This window comes from Dermacentor silvarum, chromosome 3 (genome assembly GCF_013339745.2).
Source record: "Dermacentor silvarum isolate Dsil-2018 chromosome 3, BIME_Dsil_1.4, whole genome shotgun sequence".
Lineage (NCBI taxonomy): Eukaryota > Metazoa > Arthropoda > Arachnida > Ixodida > Ixodidae > Dermacentor > Dermacentor silvarum.
The window spans coordinates 3426324-3445906 of NC_051156.1; the positions used below are offsets into that span (position 1 = coordinate 3426324).

Consider the following 19583-nt stretch of genomic DNA (forward strand, 5'->3'; position numbering starts at 1 on the left):
CACGTACCATGGCGCCAGCCTAACCGTGAATCTTTCTTGGTCCTTACACGTTACTTTCATCTGTGCGAACGCATCGAGGTCACGGGGTTATTTAAACCCTAACCAACATAATTCTCCATCCAGTGTACATAAACAGGCTTATGTCGCTTTCATTCGTCCTCAAATTCAATTCCCCTCTTCAATTTGGTCACCGTATCAACAATATCTTAACATGGTAAAAGCTTTTCAGAAGAAGGCCAGTTGGTTTACTGCGCATAATACATACCAGCATAACACACATTAAGCGTGACCTTTCACTTAAGCCTGTAACTACTGGTCGTGAGATTGCTTTTTTATCGCCATTTCACAAATTCGTTCACTGCAGTATGACATCCTCTGTACACCTTTATTTCGCTTATGGAACTTCACGCAGACTGCATAACTTTAGCCTAGCGCACGTGTACGCTGATACTGACGCATTTAACTTATCGACACTTCCACGAGCTATACGTTTCTTAAATGAGCTTCCGGGCAACGTTGTATAAGAGCGAGACCACACAAAAGTTTGCGTAAATCTTTAAAAAAGTATCTATGCTCTCAAACCTTGTGTTTCCTAATTGCCGCCTCCACTATTGCTCTTGCTCATACTACTGTTGCCGATATGTTGATCTTTTTTCTTTTTTACGTGAGAGATATATCGTGATTTGTTTTTTTTTAATTCTCCGTGGTAGTGTTTCCTCTGAGATATAGTTATGATTTTTTGTGTGTTATAGGCTTTGAAATTTGAATTACTATCGTTACTATCGTTACTATAACTTGCTTTTATGGTGTATGTTGTTAAAGTGAGGGGTCTGATCTCATCTTACTGCGTTAATTTTTGTTTGATTTTGTCGAGGTGTTTATGTATTTTGATTTTTATGTGTGTATATACTGGACTAGCCCTTTACAGAATTCTCCATGCGGCCTATGTAAAGTATTTGTAAATAAACAATTGAAAAATATTTAAAGAATAAAACCCGAAAAACAGGAGCCCAATCCTATACAAAATCCAGGTCAGAGTGAAAAGAGATAATTTTTTTAGGCATTTTGAAATTTAGAAGACGCCTCAAGCTTATGAAGTTGCGGTCTGAACATAAACGCGGTGAGATGGTGAGACGAGTTCCAGCGGGCTATGAAGGCCCCGTTACGAATTCCCACAACCACATTCGCAGGGCAAGGTATCGCCGAAGTCTGCGCTGAAGGACGCTCGACGCAAATCGATGGCTGCCAAGAAGGCCGCGCTCGTCGAGCCACCGCAGCTTGGTGCCGTCAGCAAATGTGACGTGCCCTCGGTTTCCCTACGACCGCAGCCGTCGTCAGCGAGCAAGCGGCGCCAGTCTGTCGGTAAAAGGAAATGCGGCGGTCAAAATGAAACACGTGCTGAGCGTTGTATACGAGGACAAACACGAAACATCAGAATGGCTCTATATGCGATTACACAAATTTGCTGTGCTGCCTTTAACCGACCCTAGAGGTACGTAGACGTAGAGTGAGGCGAGGTCTCGTAGGGAATACTTAACTGATATGTTCAACTATCGGTAATCGGCTGAAAGGATATTGCGTACCTCCTTAATATATTCAGTCGCTGGCTAACACTCCCTATGCTATATGTGCTTTGCTTATATGCGCACAAATACCAAAAAGTGGACCGGGGGGATCACCGTCGCCATCGGCTATCGCACCCGCCATGCGGAGGCCACGAGTTAAGCACGGCACTGGCAAGTTGTCTTGCACTTTCATTTCCCATTTTCGCATTATTCTAACATTTCAAGTTAAAAAGAACATTTAGTTTCTCCTATGATTTCCTTGACATCGTCTGCCCGCTTTATATGCTGTTAAATAAACATCTAGTCGCTCGGTTTTCCTTATGTTCGTTCATTGCACAGGAAAGGTCTCGATTCAGGCAGAGCTTGATGGTTCGGGGAAGCATACCAGGGTTTATTGGCCAGTTGCCTGCTTTTAGGCTCCCTCATCACGTGACGCCTGCAGTTCAGAGGATGTTCCACGTCTCCTGCCATGGTCGTTAGTGATGCCCGCTATCACTGCCAGGGCCATGTTTATTTCAACAAACCCTTTCGGGAGCAGCAGTGTTCTCCAAAAAGTGTAATATCGTGGCTGCTTCGGTCATGCACGCTGGAATTTAGGTGAACAATTTTTGTGTCGTGCGTGGAAGCTTCCACTGCGCAATTCGGTCAATAGGTGGGTGCAGTACCTGCAAAAGAATCTCTATCTCTCTCTTTTTCGCATTTCTTGCTCCGGAAATATTTGCAGTCCCGGGAACTCGAGTCTAAAGACGCAAGGAGGTCAGCAGTGTCAATAACGCCGCTTTAGCTTAATTTTTCGAGCCTCGCAAGCATCTTGCGTAGGTTGTGGGTTCGGTTCTCATAAATGGTAAGTGGAGTTTCCTTCCACTTTAATTTCTCTATTTTTTATTATTTATACAACGCTTTTCACCAGTGTAACTCTCTTTTATGTTTAACTCTATATCCCAAGAAAACTAAATTGCCTTCTGCTTTTCGTAACTTCGTCTTCTGTTAGCGTCGCATGGTTGAGAGCGAGGAGCGTTTTTTAAAACTAATATATACAGCTATCGCTACCCATATGCCATACACGTTTGTTCACGTTAATTTTATACACTGCTTTAATTTTTTCGTACAGTTGCTGAACATTATCAGAAAAACTATTCGCTACAACGTTGTGACATCGATTGCTCTAAAAGCGAAGTTTTCGGAAAACGGCGAGGACAAGGAGCTGTGTTGTTTTAATAATATTGAATAATTAGTGCATTCCAGGTAACCGCTGACGTAACTCCTGCAGCCTTTGGTCTTATCCTGGCATCTGCTGAACCCGTTATAATTTCGCATTAACCAGTACAAACTTCATTGCACCCTGATTTTCCTGGATTATTAATACTCTTTGCCAGAATTACTTTTACAAATCTCAAAAATGCCACTCCTTTCTTCACTTCACAATTTTTGATTCCATGCAGCAGCCAAACTTCACTGAGAGCTGCTGTGACAATGATCTAGACCTGTCTTACCAATATTGATACCGTTTCCATTCATCTGGTTGCGTCGTTCATCTGTTTGCGCCAGACAAGTTATATCTAGAGATGGGCAAAACGGCTCACTTCAGTGAGCGGCTCGGAACGGCTCAGCTCACTCAATATGAACCGGTCCATTTGAACGGCTCACCTGTTCGCTTAAATCTGCCACGTGTGGTATGCATATTCTATAGTTATTTGGCTTTGAAAAAAAAAAACGATATATGCATAATTGAATAACCTTGTTATTGGCATTTTCGCTATGTTTAGACTAAGATTATCTTTACATATTTTAAAAGCGTGAATTTTTAGTTTTAATGAAACTTTCTTTTCTCATATTGAGGATAAAATGCTTATAATACTATAACAGGCAGAACGCGACGTACTTTTCTCAGAAAAAAGTAACGTCATCGTCATTACAGGACTTTTTCTGTTTTTGTGGTGCTTTAAAATTAACTTTGGTCAAAATAAGAACACAAAATTAGTGTACATTATCTTTCAACTTTATTCATTCATTCTCATGTGCACGCTCACTATAATATGAGTGAGCTGTAACGCCATGCAAAATGAATGTCGAAATCATTTCTTGAAGTACAATACAAAAATCATACTAAAGATCCACAAAACTACCGTACGTACCGTTCGTTTTTTTTTCTCTTGAGCGCACACACAATACTGGCTATCATGCAATCATGCGCAAGGACAAAAGAAAAAAGAAAAAGAAATGAAGTTCTATTACAACACAACAGATCATTCGCCTCGTTTTATTGACGTGCTAATGATACACGCTCAGAAAATGCAATGAACTGGATGCTATGGGCGACATTTTCATAACTACACTAATTAGCACAAATGAAGACAAGGACGTAAACTTTACGTTCACCTGTTGTCTTTACAGACACGGAAGACCATCTTCGAAGTGTTGTTGCACCAGCGCACGATGTGCGGTCGGTGAGAGTTGTGAGACATCGTTCGAACAGCAGCAGGCAACGAACGGTACCATCCTTTGCCAATTAAGGCTTCTTTACTTCTTCCTTCGGTGGCATCGGGACGCACAAAAACCCAAAGGGACTGCTGCGCACACCACACTGCGAGCGAGTACGAGTAGCGCGAGTCTGCCCACGCCGGCCACCACTCGTCGGTTAGAAAACGAAATCTCGAAACCCAGCAGAAGACAAGGCTCTGACGGAACGGTTCGCCACGGCTCACAGAACGAGAGAGAGCTGGCTTCCTCTCTCCGAAAGAACCGCCGCTCACTTACTGAGCCTGCGAGCCGGATCTTTTGAGCCGCTCTTTTGAAGAGCGAGGGAGCCGCGGCTCAGTAAGTGAGCGGCGGTTCTTCCGGAGAGAGGAAGCCGTCTTTCTCTCGTTCTGTGAGCCGTGGCGAACCGTTCCGTCTCTTCTGCTGTGTGCGACTTCCGCGCCATCTATTAGCAGTGCGAGAAAGCAACTGCCCTCCAGTCCTTCCTCGCAAGAGTCGCCTCCACCCCCTCACCTTCGGCTGTCTTTTGAGCCGCTCATCTTGAAGAACGAATGAGTCGTGGTTCAAGTGAGCGCGGTTCTTTCGGAGAGAGAAGCGGCTCCCATTCTCCAAAAGAACCCCCGCCCACTTTTACTGAACCACGACTCCCTCGCTCTTTAAAAAGAGCGGCTCAAAAGATCCGGCTCGCTCCTGAGCGACCCATCTCTAGTTATATCCTCTTTCAGTTCTTTCGTTAACTTTGGCAGTAAAGAAACGCAACACCCGTTCCGATAACAACACGTAGCGCAGCTTCAAATTGTCCCTTGGAGATTACGTTGGCTTGCACCATTATCTCTATAACGCTGACTGGTCGTTCGTAGATGGGACAGCTGATGTTCATGAACAAGTTAATTTGCTTACGAAAGTCATTGAAGATGGCATGCGAACATTCATACCTGCAAAAACGCTCAAAAAGTAAAAGTTCCCTCAGTTTTTTTATAGAATTAAAATGACAGTAACACTGAAAGATCATGCACACACAAAAGCGGGGCAGACATGCCTAGGATAAGTGGAAAATTGGATTTAGGCACTGTCGTTGTCTTTGCGAACCTTATTATACCAAATATCAATACGGCCACATCGAACGTGTTGAAGCCAGCATGACACATAATTCATAATATTTCTTGAGTAAGGTGCACTCTTTTAAGAACCTTTAATAGATGAACAGTACGGCTTCGTACCAGGGTGCTCCCCAACAACGAACTTGGTTACATTTATGACCCATGCTTCCAGTGTGGTACCTATATAGTAGGGGCCAATTAGGCGCTCTATGAATTGACCTAAGTAAAGCAATTGATGTAGTTTGCCATGAGCTCCTTATTACAAAGCTCATGCAAACGGACTAACGTTATTCCATCACTGTCCTGGTATCAAATTATCCAAGCCATAGAGCGTGCTTCATTGGAAAAAATTGGCAGTCACTTTAGCACACGCCTAAGAGGGTGAAGACGAAGGCCAGTGCGCTCAAGAGGTAGTCCATGGCATTATACATTGTCCAAAGGAGCATCGTAATCATGCGCAATTTTTGTGCCGTGAAATTGCAACAGGAAACATTCGGCATTTTCTACCCAGCCTTGTTGTATTAAAGATTATTCTATTGCTTGACTCCAAAAATATGTAATAAGCCTTTACTAGCATATTTCAAGTTCACCTTCTCTGCTTTGTATAGATGTAGGTAATGATGTTGTATGAATAATGCCCTTTTGCGCCCGCCTCCTCGTTTTATTGCGATAGCAATTATATGGACACTCAAAAGCAGATTTCTGCCGTCGGCGTCGCCGTCGCCGTCGCCGTCGCCGTCGCCGTCGCCGTCGCCGTGAGGTTCCGTATGACGTCATTTGGAGAAGAAATCGTCGCCGCGAGAGATAAGTGGTTCTTGAGGGAAAGGGAAAGGTTGGCGCTATCTTCTGCAGCCCTTGAGGGAGCACGGCTCAGCGCGCGCCGAACGCTGTATGTGCGAGTGAAAGGGCGCGAGGGGCGCGTCTTTCACGGGGAGTGAACGCACGGCGGAGAACAAACGCGCGTTCTGCGCCGTGCTCGCTTAAGGGCTGCAAAAGTAGGCGTCTCTGTTCTCCTTCACAATCACCATGTATGTAGAGCAAACGCGCCTTCTTTCGACGAGCGAGAGGCCGTGGGGGAGGGGGAGGGAAGGGAGGCGACGTTTAGCTGCGGCACGCAGTGCCTATTTATATCAGAGGCTCCGGCAACAGTCACCAACGCCGCACGCATTTTGAGCGAACGCGGGCAAAACGCCGATGGCGTCTTCAACAGTTCTGCGTGTTGCCGATGTTGCTGCATGTCCAAGTTTATACAGCTGATAAAGCTAATATCATTACTCCGTATAGCTCTCTACAAGTTTGCTATCGCAATTGATGCTTCGCCTTTCAGGTGAAACTGCGACAACTTTTCTGTTTCCCTCATTGTTTCTCCACCTCGCCTTGCTTTCTTCTACTACATACGGCTTCTTTGTACATTTTGTCCCGCGTATTACTATTTAAGTGCACCACTACGAAGGTTCCGTTACGTGTTGCTGCGCACTATAAAAACACATTTATTATTATTATTATTATTATTATTATTATTATTATTATTATTATTATTATTATTATTATCCCCGCAGCATGGCGCCCAGTAAGGACGCATGCTTGCTCTGCTCGTGCCGTTTTTTCGGAAAGCAGCAGTTTTTTCGCTGTGAAAAGTGTGATAAACGTGTGCATGCGAAATGTGTGACCTGGCCAGACGACGAACTGGATCTTTTGAAGTCGGGATCGCGCTCCTTTTGCTGTAATTTGTGTGAGTTGAATCAGCAGGGTGTTAAGCCTAGCGACAACGACCCGACGGCGTGCTCCCTGCAGCTTTCCCTTTCCCGAACTGGTTCTCCCTTCTCCTCTTGTGCCCCACCGGGTGACCTTGACGGTAGCCTGGCAGGTCCGTGGCGCCTCCTCCTCGACGCGCTGGAGGGAATCTCGTTCCTGAGCGAAGAAGTTTCCCAAGTGCGAGAGGAGAATGAACGCCTTCGTAAGGACCATTCCCGCGGCTTGGAGCAACAGACCCAAGTCGTCGCCTCCCTTCGAGCGGAAGTTCGTTGCCTGCGCGACGAGCTGTCGCGACGTGCAACTGCCATGCCTGTGAAGACACCTGCCGACTCCGGAAAGTCACCCACCCTTACTACTTCTACTCCTGCCTCAACGCGAGCTAATGTACCTGTGTTACAACGCACTGCTGAACGACGAGATGCTGTTTCCCCACGTGATTTCGCTTCGTCCACTGAAAAAGCACCCGTGACTACACAAAAAAACAAGAGTCCTGCCTCGATTGGAGCGCGAAAGACTTCCACATTATCTGTAGCTCAACGGCAGCATCGACCTAAGGCTATTTTTGTTTCTAATTTGAGCTCTGAAACAACCTCTTCCGACCTGACCAACCACTTAAAGGCCTTGAATATTTCTCCCCTCTCCTGCCGGCGACTTAGAACTAAATATCAATCGTATTCTTCTTTTCATATAACCGTTGATGAAGAAGCCCTTAAGCGCTTGAACGACCCGTCAATGTGGCCAATGGGTTGCTTGTTCAAGCCTTTCCGTGGTGTGCTACACGATGACATGATTCATGCTACTGAAATAACAACCCCCAAGGATCAAAGTGGCGTGTAATTTGGAAATTTTTTACCAAAACGCTCGCGGACTTCGCACCAAAGCACGCGAATTTTTTTGCAATGTAATCTCATCTTCTTTTCCTATTTTTGTTATTTCTGAAACTTGGCTGTGTGGTGACATTTCGTCTTCAGACTTCTTTCCACCGCACTACAACGTCTTCCGCAGTGACCGGGACTTCAGTGGATCTCAACAAAAAGGTGGTGGCGTGCTGATTGCAGTTGACAATTCACTGAGATGTGTACGGCGCATCGATATAGAAAGTGTACGGGAGTCGATATGGCTAGAAGTTAGCTTAGCCCGATGTGAAAAATTGTTGATTGGATTTGTTCTATGTACAGCCGAATATTTCCCCTGTTTTGTATGATGAGGTCATCTCTTCCATTGAAAGTGTAATATCCTCCCATAGTAAGCACAAAGTAATTCTTCTTGGTGATTTTAATACACCAGGTATTGATTGGAACACACTTAGATATTCTCATTACAATCATTACACAGAGAAGAAATGCAGCCTGTTGTTGGACTTTCTGTCTTTCTGTTCCCTTCAACAGCATAACTTAGTCGCCAATTCCTGTGGCAACGTCTTAGATCTTTGCATCTCAAATGCTCAGGTTTTAGATGTCTCTCGTTCCGAAATTTTCCTTGTGCGTACCGATAAGTTTCATCCGCCACTAAAGATAACTGTCTCTGTGTCAGCACTGAGGCAGAGCTCCTCCAGTGGCGTAAATGAATCCCCACGCTTTGCTTTCAAGCGTGGTGATTATGTTGGTTTATATAATTCCTTGTCCACCACCGACTGGTCACTGGTTACCGACAAAAGCAATGTTCATGACCAAGTAGATCAGTTTACAGAGCTTGTTTTGAGCAGTATGCGCAAATACATTCCCCAGTACAGGCCTAGACGCTCTAGATATCCCCACTGGTTTTCGTCTGAACTCATAATTGCCCTAAAGCATAAAGATCGCGCACACCGAAAATCCAGAATTACGTTGCCTAATGAGTACAGAGAAGAATTCCGCTTTTTTCGGGTTCTCTGTAAACGTCTCTATAAGCGGGATCAAGATTCATATATGGCATTCTTGGAAAAAAGCGCCTCCGACCGGCCGGCAGAATTTTGGCAGTATATCCGTAAGCGCTCCAATAAACATGGAGAGGGTTTTCGCTTACTTGACTCTAGAGGGGCAGAAGTCCAAGCAGTCGCGGATTGTTTTGCAGCCCATTTCTCTTCCTTATATAAAGATGCAGGTTTCAACGCTGGCGTCAGTCAGCACAAGACGACGGTTCCTACATCTAGTGCTGTGCTGTTTGATGAAGAGCTTGTCCACGAATGCCTTAGGCGCTTGAAGCCTTCCCTATCCTGCGGCCCTGACGGCATCCCTTCCGCAATTCTAAAAGCTTACGGCAGTATATTTGCTCCTGTATTGACATCTATATTTAATAACTCTTTGACTACTTCCACTTTCCCTCACATGTGGAAAACTGCTCGTGTTTTTCCTGTATTTAAGTCTGGATGTAAATCAGATGTGTCGAATTATCGCCCAATTTCTCTTCTCTGTGCTACGTCCAAGATTTTTGAGCTTGCTCTTCACAACATATTGTCTTTTACTGTGAAGAACTCGCTCATTCCGAATCAGCATGGATTTCTCACCGGCCGCTCCACTATCACAAATCTCGCAAGTTTCATGACACAGATCTCCACGCCGGTACTTCAAAGGGGGCAAGTTGACACCATTTACTGTGATCTCAGCAAGGCTTTTGATGTAGTCAGCCACTCGCTGCTTCTGATCAAGCTTACGCACTTTGATGTTGACTCGTCAGTTGTGAATCTCTTGCGCAGTTATCTTCTTGATAGATCGTGTTATATTAACGTCAATGGCCAAACATCTTCTTCTTACTTGGCAACTAGCGGCGTCCCTCAAGGGTCAGTATTAGGACCACTGCTTTTTAAAATTTTTATTAATGACGTTCTTTCTGTTATTCGGAACTCTTCTTTCCTTCTATATGCCGATGACATCAAGATTTTTAAGAAAATTCACACTGTTGATGACTGTCACGCCCTGCAGTCTGACCTGTTTTCCTTTTCTAAATGGTGCAAGGATAATAACCTTACCTTGAATGCTGCTAAGACCAAAGTCATGACTTTCACACGCAAAACAGCAAGTATTTCTTTTTCTTATTCTATAGATCCTGTGCCGTTGTGTAAGGTCTGCGAGATCAATGATCTTGGTGTACTTTTTGATGCAACCTTATACTTTTCGGCTCACACTAAACGTGTTGCAATGCGGGGTATGCGCTCTCTTGGTTCTGTATGCAGACTATCGAGGGAATTCAAGTCTCCTACACCGTTCCGCAAATTATACACAACCATCTGCCTTCCTCAACTCGAATATGCGTCGGTCGTCTGGAATGGCTCTTCTAGATCCAACAGTGACATTATAGATCGTGTCCAGAAAAAGTTTCTAAGCATATATAATCACCGCTTTGCAAACCTGGACATTGCACCCTGTACTAGCACTGTTGGATTGTCATTGCCTTCGCTTCCCGACCGACGTAATCGCGCTGACCTTCTGTTTCTCTTTAAACTCCTTCACGGTAACCTCACGTGTCCCGAACTTCTCAGCTGTGTCATGTTCCGCATCCCACGCAAGATCACCAGAGAACATAGACCTTTCCATGTGCCTGCCTGTCATCACGAACACTCAACTGTCCACAGAATACAGAATCTTTATAACGCTTACTTTCGTGAACTTGATATCTTTCATAACCCCTTGTCATCGTTCTTGTCCGAGCTTTGCCTTGTATTATAATATCATGTATTGTTCAAGTGTCCTTCTCCTCCTTTTTCTTTTGTATTTACTTTGCGCTTTGTTGTCCGTACTCTCTTCTTTTCACAATTTTTATTTTTATTCATTAATTTTTTAATGATTTTTCCCCGAGTGTCTTGTTTTTGGTTTGTAATGTATGCGTGCGCCAGCACTCAGACCTTAGGGTTGTTCCTGGGCACGTTAAATAAACATGATTGATTGATTGATTATTATTATTATTATTATTATTATTATTATTATTATTATTATTATTATTATTATTATTATTATTATTATTATTATTATTATTATTATTATTATTATTATTATTATTATTATTATAACCAAAACGCTCGTGGACTTCGCACTAAGGCACGTGTATTTTTTTTTCAATGTCATTTCGTCTTACTTTTCTATTTTTGTGATTTCCGAAACTTGTCTCTGCAGTGATATTTCGTCTTCAGATTTTTTTTCCACCGCATTACAAAGCAAAGTCTGCCGCAATGACTGGGACTTCAGTGGATTGAAACAAAAAGATGGTGGCGTACTGATTGCTGTTGACAGTTCACTGAGATGTGTAAGATGCAATGACATAGAAAGGGTACAGGAGTCGATTTGGCTTGAAGTCAGCCAGCACGCTGCGAAAAATTGTTAAGCGGAACTTTCTATGTACCACCGAATATTTCACCTGTCTTGTTTGATGAAGTCATCTCTTCCATTGAAAGTGTTTTATTCTCGCATAGTAAGCGCAGAGTAATCCTTCCTGATGATTTTAACGCACCATGAATTCATTGGGACAATCTTACATATTCTCATTATAATCATTACATACAGAACAAATGTAGCATGTTGATGAACTTTCTGTCCTTCTGTTCTCTTCAGCAGCACAACTTGATCGCCACTTGCTGTGGTAACGTTTTAGACCTTTGCCTCTGCAACGCTCAAGTTATAGATGTTTCCCTTTCTGACATTTCTCTTGTGCGTCCCGATAAATTTCACCCATCACTTAAGATAACTGCATCTGTGTCAGTGTTGAGGCAGAACTTCTCCCTTGGCATTAATGAATCTTGTCGCTTTGCTTTCAAGCGTGGTGATTATGTTGGCTTATAAGATTTTTTGTCCACCATCGATTGGTCACTGGACCCCGATAAAGCCAATGTCGATGACCAAGTAAATCAGTTTACGAAGCTTGTTTTGAGCAGTATTCGCAAATATATTCCTCAGTACAGTCCTAAACGCTCATAAATATCCCCATTGATTCTCATCTGAACCTAAAATATAAACATCGCACGCACCGTCAATCCAGAATTCCTGTGCCTAACTAAGTGGACAGAACCATCCCGCTTTTTTCGGATTCTCTGCAAACGCCTCTATAAGCGGGATCATGACTCACATATTGCATTCTCGGAGAAGAGCGCCTCCGTCCGGCCACCGGAATTTTGTAAGTATATCTGAAAGCGCTCTTATAATCGTGGAGAGTGTTTTCGCCTGCTAGACTCTAGAGAAGTAGAAGTCCAAGCAGGTCGCGGATTGTTTTGTTGCCCATTTCTCATCATTACATAAAACTTCAGGTTTCAACGCTGGCGTCAGTCGATCAGCACAAGACGACGGCTCCTGCGTCTAGTCCTGCGTTATTTGATGAAAAGCTCATCAGCGAATGCCTTAAGCGCCTGAAGCCTTCCCTATCTTGTGGCCCTGTTGGCATCCCTTCCGCAATTTTAAAAGCTTAGGGCGGTATATTTGCCCCACTATTGACATCTATATTTAATAACTCTTTAAATGCTTCCACTTTCCCTCACATGTGGAAAACTCCTGGTGTTTTTACTGTATTTAAGTCTGGCTGTAAAATTGATGTCTCAAATTATCGCCTGATTTCTCTTCTCTGTGCCATGTCTAAGGTTTTTGAGCTGGCTATTCACAACGTATTGTCTTTTACTGTGAAGAACACATTGATTCCGAATCAGCATGGATTCCTCCCCGCCCGCTCCACTGTCACAAATCTCGCAAGCTTCATGACACAGATCTCCGTGCCGTTACTGCAAAGGGGGCAAGTAGACACCATTTATTGCGACCTCAGCAAAGCTTTTGACGTAGTCAGACTATCGCTGCTTCTCATCAAGGTTACGCAATTTGGTGCTGACTTGTCAATTGTAAGCCGCTTACGGAGTTTAGATCATGTTTCGTTAACGTGAACAGCCTAATGTCTTCTTCTTACTTGCAACTTGCGGCGACTCTCAAGGATCAGTGTGAGGACCACTCCTTTTTTAATATTTAGTAATGACGTTCTTTCAGCCGTTCGGAATTTTCATTCCTTCTATATGCCGCTGATATCAAGATGTTTAAGTCAATTCATACTTTTGATGACTGTCTCATCCTGCAGTCTGACTCGTTTTACTTTTATAAATGGTGCACAGATAATAACATCACATTGAATGCTGCTAAGACCAGAGTCACGACTTTCACCCGTAAAACAGCAATAATTTCTTTTTATTATTCAGTAGATTCTGTGCCATTGTGTAAGGTCCGTGAGATCAATCATCTCGGTGTACTTTTTGATACAACCTTACTCTTTTCATCTCACACTAAGTACGCTGCAATGCGGGGTATGCACACTCTTAGTTCTGTTTGCAGACTATCGAGAGCATTCTATTGTCCTACACCGTTCCACAAGTTCTACACAACAATCTGTATTCCTCAACTCGAATACACGTCGGTCGTCTGGAACGGCATTCCTAGATCCAACAGTGACAATATAGATCGGGTCCAAAAAAAGTTTCTAAGCATACATCATCACCGCTTTGCCAATATGGACGCTGGGCCATGTTCTAGCACTGTTGGATTATTGTCATTACCCTTACTTCGCTGCCGACGTAATCCCACTGGCCTTATGTTTCTTTTCAAACTCGTTCACTGTATCCTCACGTGCCACGAACTCCTCAGTTGTATAATTTTCGTACTCCGCGCAAGCTCACCAGAGAACATAGACCTTTCCATGTTCCTGCCTGTCATCACCAACACTCAACCGTCCACAGAATACGGAGTCTTTAAAACGCCCACTTTCATGACTATGATATTTTTCACAACTATCTGTCTTTGTTCTTTTCCGAGCTTTGCGTTGTTCTGTCAAAGTTTCATAGTTGCACGTATTGTTCAACTCTCCCTTCTCCTCCTTCCTGTTATGTATCCATTTTGCGCCTTGTTGTATGTACACTCTTCTTTTCAAGTTTGTTACTTTTATTCCTTTTTTTTTCACTGGTATTTCCCTGCCTTTTTTTTGTGTGTATGCTTGCGCCAGCACTCAGATTGCATGGTTGTTCCTGGGCACGATAAATGATTGAGCGATTGCTTGATTGATTGATTATTGCGAGCTGCAGCCTCCTTTGGAAGTGCACGCCGCACTTTATATATCACGCCAGATCACGGGGCACTCTGTTCCGTAAATGATGTCGAGAGGAAACGGACGAATCCAGATAGATATAGGGTTTCGCGGGTACGTAATTCTGATGGTGCCTGAGAACACGCGCGCCGTAAGCGCTTGTATGATTTGATTTTTCTGCCCTGTGTTAAATTTTCAAAAGGGGAACGCACACCCGAATCGGTCACAACCAAGGTTCTTCCATTGGCTGTTGTCGTTCAACCTGCCAAGAACAACTACCGACAACGTTTGCGTGTACTCGTATAGCTGTGGTGTGAGGCAACTCACCGTGATATCGGCCTGTTACATATATAGGTGTGGTACCCATGCAGCACTTAATTGTGACGCCCACACGCTGTGCATCTTTGCAGCTCCGCCCAGGTCGAGCAGCCCAGTGTCTTCGGCATTCGACAGCAGCAGCTCCGGACCCACGGCACCGATCAACAAGCGGCTCCGACTGGAATACAAAGGCGCGTCCACGCTACCACCCGCCCTTCAAGACGCGACGACCACATCTCAAGGGTCTTCTTATCAAAAGTATGAGGTGGACATGTTCGCATTAACAAGAAAATGATCACCTGGCGGCATTGCAGCACATATATGTCGCAGGAGCGATCGCAATAAACTCCATATCGAAAAATTAGCAATTTCAGCGGAGAATTTGTGCAATAATGTGCTGGCGACATAACCTTTACAGCGAAGCTGTTAAGGGCTAGGTTCCAGGAGATTGTGTCCGCGTGTAGAAATGCCACGTGACCTAGCGGGAGAGGAGAGGAAAAGAAGAGCTCAACCAACGCCACCTAAAGAAAATGAGAAAGCCTCAATGAGAAAATTGTCGAGCAACATGAGAAACTCCCAATACAGCTTTCTGCTGCTCAATACGTGCTACATAACAGTGTTTTTCGGAGCGTGAAAAATGCCCGCGAATGCACGCAAAATTGCCACACGACTGGCCAGTCGAGGCACTATGCGTGTATTCGCGGGCATCTTTCACGCTCGGAAAAACACTTTTATGTAGCACGTATTGAGCAACAGAAAGCTGTATCGGGAGTTTCTCATGTTGCTCTAGAATTCTCTCATTGACACTTTTCGTCTAATTATAATAATTGAGAAGTTGATTAGGTCATTAAGACTAATTTCTTATTTAGACAGAATGCAAAAAAATTATCTGAGACTTTACAAGCGACGGCAAACAACGTTACCTTGGTTCTGTCCAGCTGCGTAGCATTTGCCTATATTTTTAAAGCCTTGTCCAAGTTAAGTAAAACTCCATGTATGTATTGTTTGAAATCGCAGCACTTATATTACATCGGCGATTTCTCATTATTATCCACGTATGACGATCTGAAATAAACTCGCTCTAACAATGGCGCTGCTTGCGCTGCAACGACTGGAATTGTAGAATTGTGGCGAGCCACGGCGTCCCTGGTTGTGTGGCAGCGCACGTGAATGCTTTTGAACGCGTGCTATTTCGCGAGTGAGCACCCCGAGTTCTGTACGTGGTCGCCCTGTGAAATACAAAATATCATCGTATCAGCATCGGCTTATCATAATCAAAATAATTATATATTGCAGCTAAGAGTCGCACTCGTCTACTTCCCACTAATGCCGGCATGGAATCCCTATCGCGCTGACTTACTGTTTCCAGCATGTTTTCAGCGTAGAACTTCATAGAAACGATCACGAAGGCAGATTAAAATGTGTGTTGAAAGTGTTCCACGACGTATCGCGTGTTAACACTACTGGAGTGGACACTCTAACCGGTAAAATTTCATTTGTACTAATAAAAGCGTGTAGCTAAAGAATTCGTTGTTGGTCCTTTTAAGTCTATGCTTAGTACGCCTGAGCAGGCGCGTGCTTCGCTTCCGCTCCGAAAAGTAATGTGGCTACACCACTACGCCTGAGTTCAGTTTGCTCTGCGCGCAGACTGGGACAAGTGAGTGTGTCAAGCGGCAAAATTGAAGGCAGTCAGTTTTTCAAACTATGTCATTGTATCCACATGTGAAAGAAACCTGATTAAGCTTAAAAATGTGGCCAGGATGTGCCACGATAGGAAAGGTTCAATGGTTTCAAGACGACAGCAGTGGTGGGTTGCGTCACGGTTTTTCGCATAGACTGAAGAAGATGCGGGGGTGCGTTGGTGTAAAGCTTGTTTTCTTCTCCGATTGAAAGCTACGAAGAGTTTGTCCAGCGTGTCAGATTAGGCGAAATTACGGGAGTGCACTTCATTCATTCTATCCATGACACGTGTGTAAATCAGACTTCGCTGTCATTATAGCAAGATTAAATCGGTGTTATAGACACTGCAGGATGATGTTATCGTAGTATATCTTGTGCTTTGCGGCTCAGCATTTCTTCGCCTCTATAAATGTCTTGTAACAAATTTTATTTTTGAGTGTAGCACTTCGTGTGCACCTTATGGTATTCCTATAAATTTTGTGCTACATGCTTCATTTCAGGTAGCATATATGATGAGGAGCATGTCGTGAATAAGTCTGAATGCTCCGTTTGAAAGATGAAGTGGAAAATCACGTTTGCGTGCATAGCTTTCAGTTTCATTGTCGAGTCTTGCTTGCACAGGGAACATAAATGCTGTTCAGCTGTCCAAGCTGAACATAATAATGCCGTTAGAACACATGTGAGACTTGAACATACTAATGATGTTTGGACACATCTGCTAGTCGAACATACGCGTAGTAATGCTGTTTGGACACATCTACAACTTGAACATAATAATGCTGTTTGGACGCATATTAAACTTCAACATACTAATGCTGTTTAGACACATCTACCACTTCAACATCCTCGAACGTACTTCAACCTCCTCCTGCTTGATATCCACACTGCAGTTTGTACTAAATGCTGTTTGGACATCTACAGCTTGAACATACTAATGTTGTTTGGACACATCTGTAACTTGACCATACTAATGCTGTTTGGACATATGAACAACTTACAGGGATGCACAACCGGGGTACGCGCCACAGCCAACGGATGAGCAAGCTACCATGCGTATGGCATTGCAATTTGTTCCGGAGGTGCTCGCCCTGGAGGATGATCTCTTGAAGAAGCCGTCAATACTGAAGCCTGTCAGGGTTACTATCAGCAGGGCATCAATGACGCCTGACAGTGACGATGGTGCTGCCAAAGAGGCCATGGTACGGTGATAAGTGGAAAGACAGTGTAGCGAGAAGTCAGCCTGCATGGAGCTGAGCCCAATGACGTTCTGTCCAGAAGAATTGTGTTCATAACTTCGCTAGAAAGTGTCCTCCAAGTATATATATGTTATGCTCTTGGTCGAGCTTCTTCAAAGCTATCAATATAAAGAAATAAGTAGGCAAACACAAGACACATATAGCTGCGTTTTACTCGAACTATGGACAAAAGCGAAATAAGGGCAGGACGAACACAGGCCTCTTCCTTGTTCTCCTATCGTACTTAATGCAAGTGCGTAATCGCACCAACTATTCAGGTGAAAACGCTAGACAAGACGCGAAGCGCTAGGCTGGAAAGTGTTCGTTTCAATTTTCTTACGAGAGGTAGCTGCAATTGATTCCATAGGTAATTTCCATAGCCAGGCTTCGAGCATCAGATCTTCACTGTTTTAAGTTTGTGTCCGTTTAACATTTGCAATGTTTACTTACCTGAATAACGTCTGTTGATTCTCGCATAAAGACATTCGCATTGAAGTTGGCTGTCGTAACTAATTACAACTTAAAAGGAACATAACTTGTGACGATGATGATGTCGACAAATTTCATAGCCAAAGTGAGAAATGAAGACGCTCAAAGCAGCTAACTCCACGCCATGCCTTGCTCTTGGTGCGCCAGTGATACATGCAGTATACATTTCCGTCATGATGATACAAAGCTTACATCAGTTTGATTGCCTTATATCGCGACACTCTCCCTGAATTTAATGGATCAAGAAAGATCAACAAACATGGTTTACTCACGCAGTATCTAGAGAGAGCCGTGAGGTGTCCAACTGTCTTGGTTCAGTGACCAGCCTATGTACTTTTACCGAAGCGTAAGTAAGTATCTTGCGGAAGCGTTGGAAGTGGTCCGAGGTTCAATTCATATTTCCATTTACTGCTTACAGCTCGCAGCTCTTGGAGCTTTTAGCGTATCTTCGTTCTCTGAAATGCATAGCTTGTAGCCGCTGGCCACTGCAATAATTAAAGCAAGCGAGTTTAACGCTCTGCACTGAGTCGTAATGACAGTAATAAGTAGGGCCTAGCATGCGAAGACAGGAGTAGACAAAAGCGGGCAAGAACATTGCACCTTGCGGTGATGAAAGCTTCTGTGTTACGTGACCTTCATCCGATTTAAGGACTGGTTTAGAAAAGTTACCGAGAAATGTTTACACACGCTGCCATACGCGCATCTCTCATATGTACCATACCCTTCAGGCGTTGCGCGTACGCAATACGCACTCGGATAACGCCTCGTATAACAATGTTTAATTAAAACGCGTCGCATACATCGTAACATGTTTTGCACTGTACCTGCGCGCGCGCGTTTATTATGCGGCTCCGTGTGGTGCAGAGGAGGCTGCCTGCAAGATTAACTTCTGCGAGTTAGCAACGCCACTATGCCTTCACGCAGAGGTCTCTGTCAAGAAAGAGTCTGCTCCATGCAGACTGTCACTCTTACTTCAATTATTCCGTCCAGGGAAGTTCACAGTATGTCGAATTGTTGTGCAATCACGTTAAATATTTGATATTGCTCCGGCGCTTCGTGCAGATTTTAGAGCTTTAACGTGCAATTTATATTAGCCAACTCAATAACCGCACCGAAACATTTGCGATTTTATCATCTGTTAGGTCGGAATGCCTTTTTTGACATGTCAAGATGAGAGAATTCTACTACCTCTATACATTCAACTTGCAGCAGTTATTGGCAATTAAAGGAGTTCATTTGCGAGAGAGAGCGGTGGGGGGGGGGGGGGGGGCATGGTGAGGAGCAGCTGCAGCTGTGCGCGTATTTCCCAAGGAACTAATGAAAAGGCTCACATGACATCGCCAGGTCACTATTCTACTGTCATCATGCGGCTACAGAAACGTGGCAGTATGGTAACGCACTAGAATGATAATTATTTTACTCCTGCGAGATGACAGGTTTCTTGTACTGCAGTTGGCTGATCGATAGTTGGGTGGGTTGGCGTGGTAACATACTTTTGTTGCAGCGCGAAAGGACGGCGACTTAGACGAGATACACAGGACGAGCGCTGACGCTGCTGTGGAGACATGATTAAAACAGACCCTATATAAGCTATTGCGTAACACACAGAATCCAAAGGAACACGTGGTCAGATAAAATTACGCAAGCTAACAAAGCAGAAAAGATTAAAAGAAGGCAAAAAGGAACCATCAAGATTCGCCGACAAAAACACCACAAAGAGGGGGGGGGGGGGGGATGTACAGATGTTGGAGGGTGAGCGCACATAATAAGCGGATATGCAAATTCGTTATTCGACAACAAAACCGAAACCTGGCTAACGCGTACGTCCCCCATTCTGTTAATATGAAAAGCTACGATTATTTGGTGAGTTGTTTGACATGTATGTCTAGAAAGTACTTCTGTATCTAGCAACGTGGGTGTGCAGCCACATGTGTGACAGTGCGGTG

The 19583-nt window shown here is 44.0% G+C and overlaps 1 protein-coding gene across 1 annotated transcript in view; it reads left to right on the forward strand.

The window, feature by feature from the left end:
• The window catches only part of LOC119443747 (uncharacterized), a 131272-nt gene that overhangs the window by 67719 nt on the left and 43970 nt on the right, over positions 1 to 19583 (forward strand). Inside the window, exons 8-10 of the mRNA XM_049663182.1 lie at positions 1191 to 1362; positions 14326 to 14491; positions 16914 to 17112. Of these exons, the coding sequence (XP_049519139.1) occupies positions 1191 to 1362; positions 14326 to 14491; positions 16914 to 17112 (537 nt within the window). The remainder of the gene's footprint in view (positions 1 to 1190; positions 1363 to 14325; positions 14492 to 16913; positions 17113 to 19583) is intronic.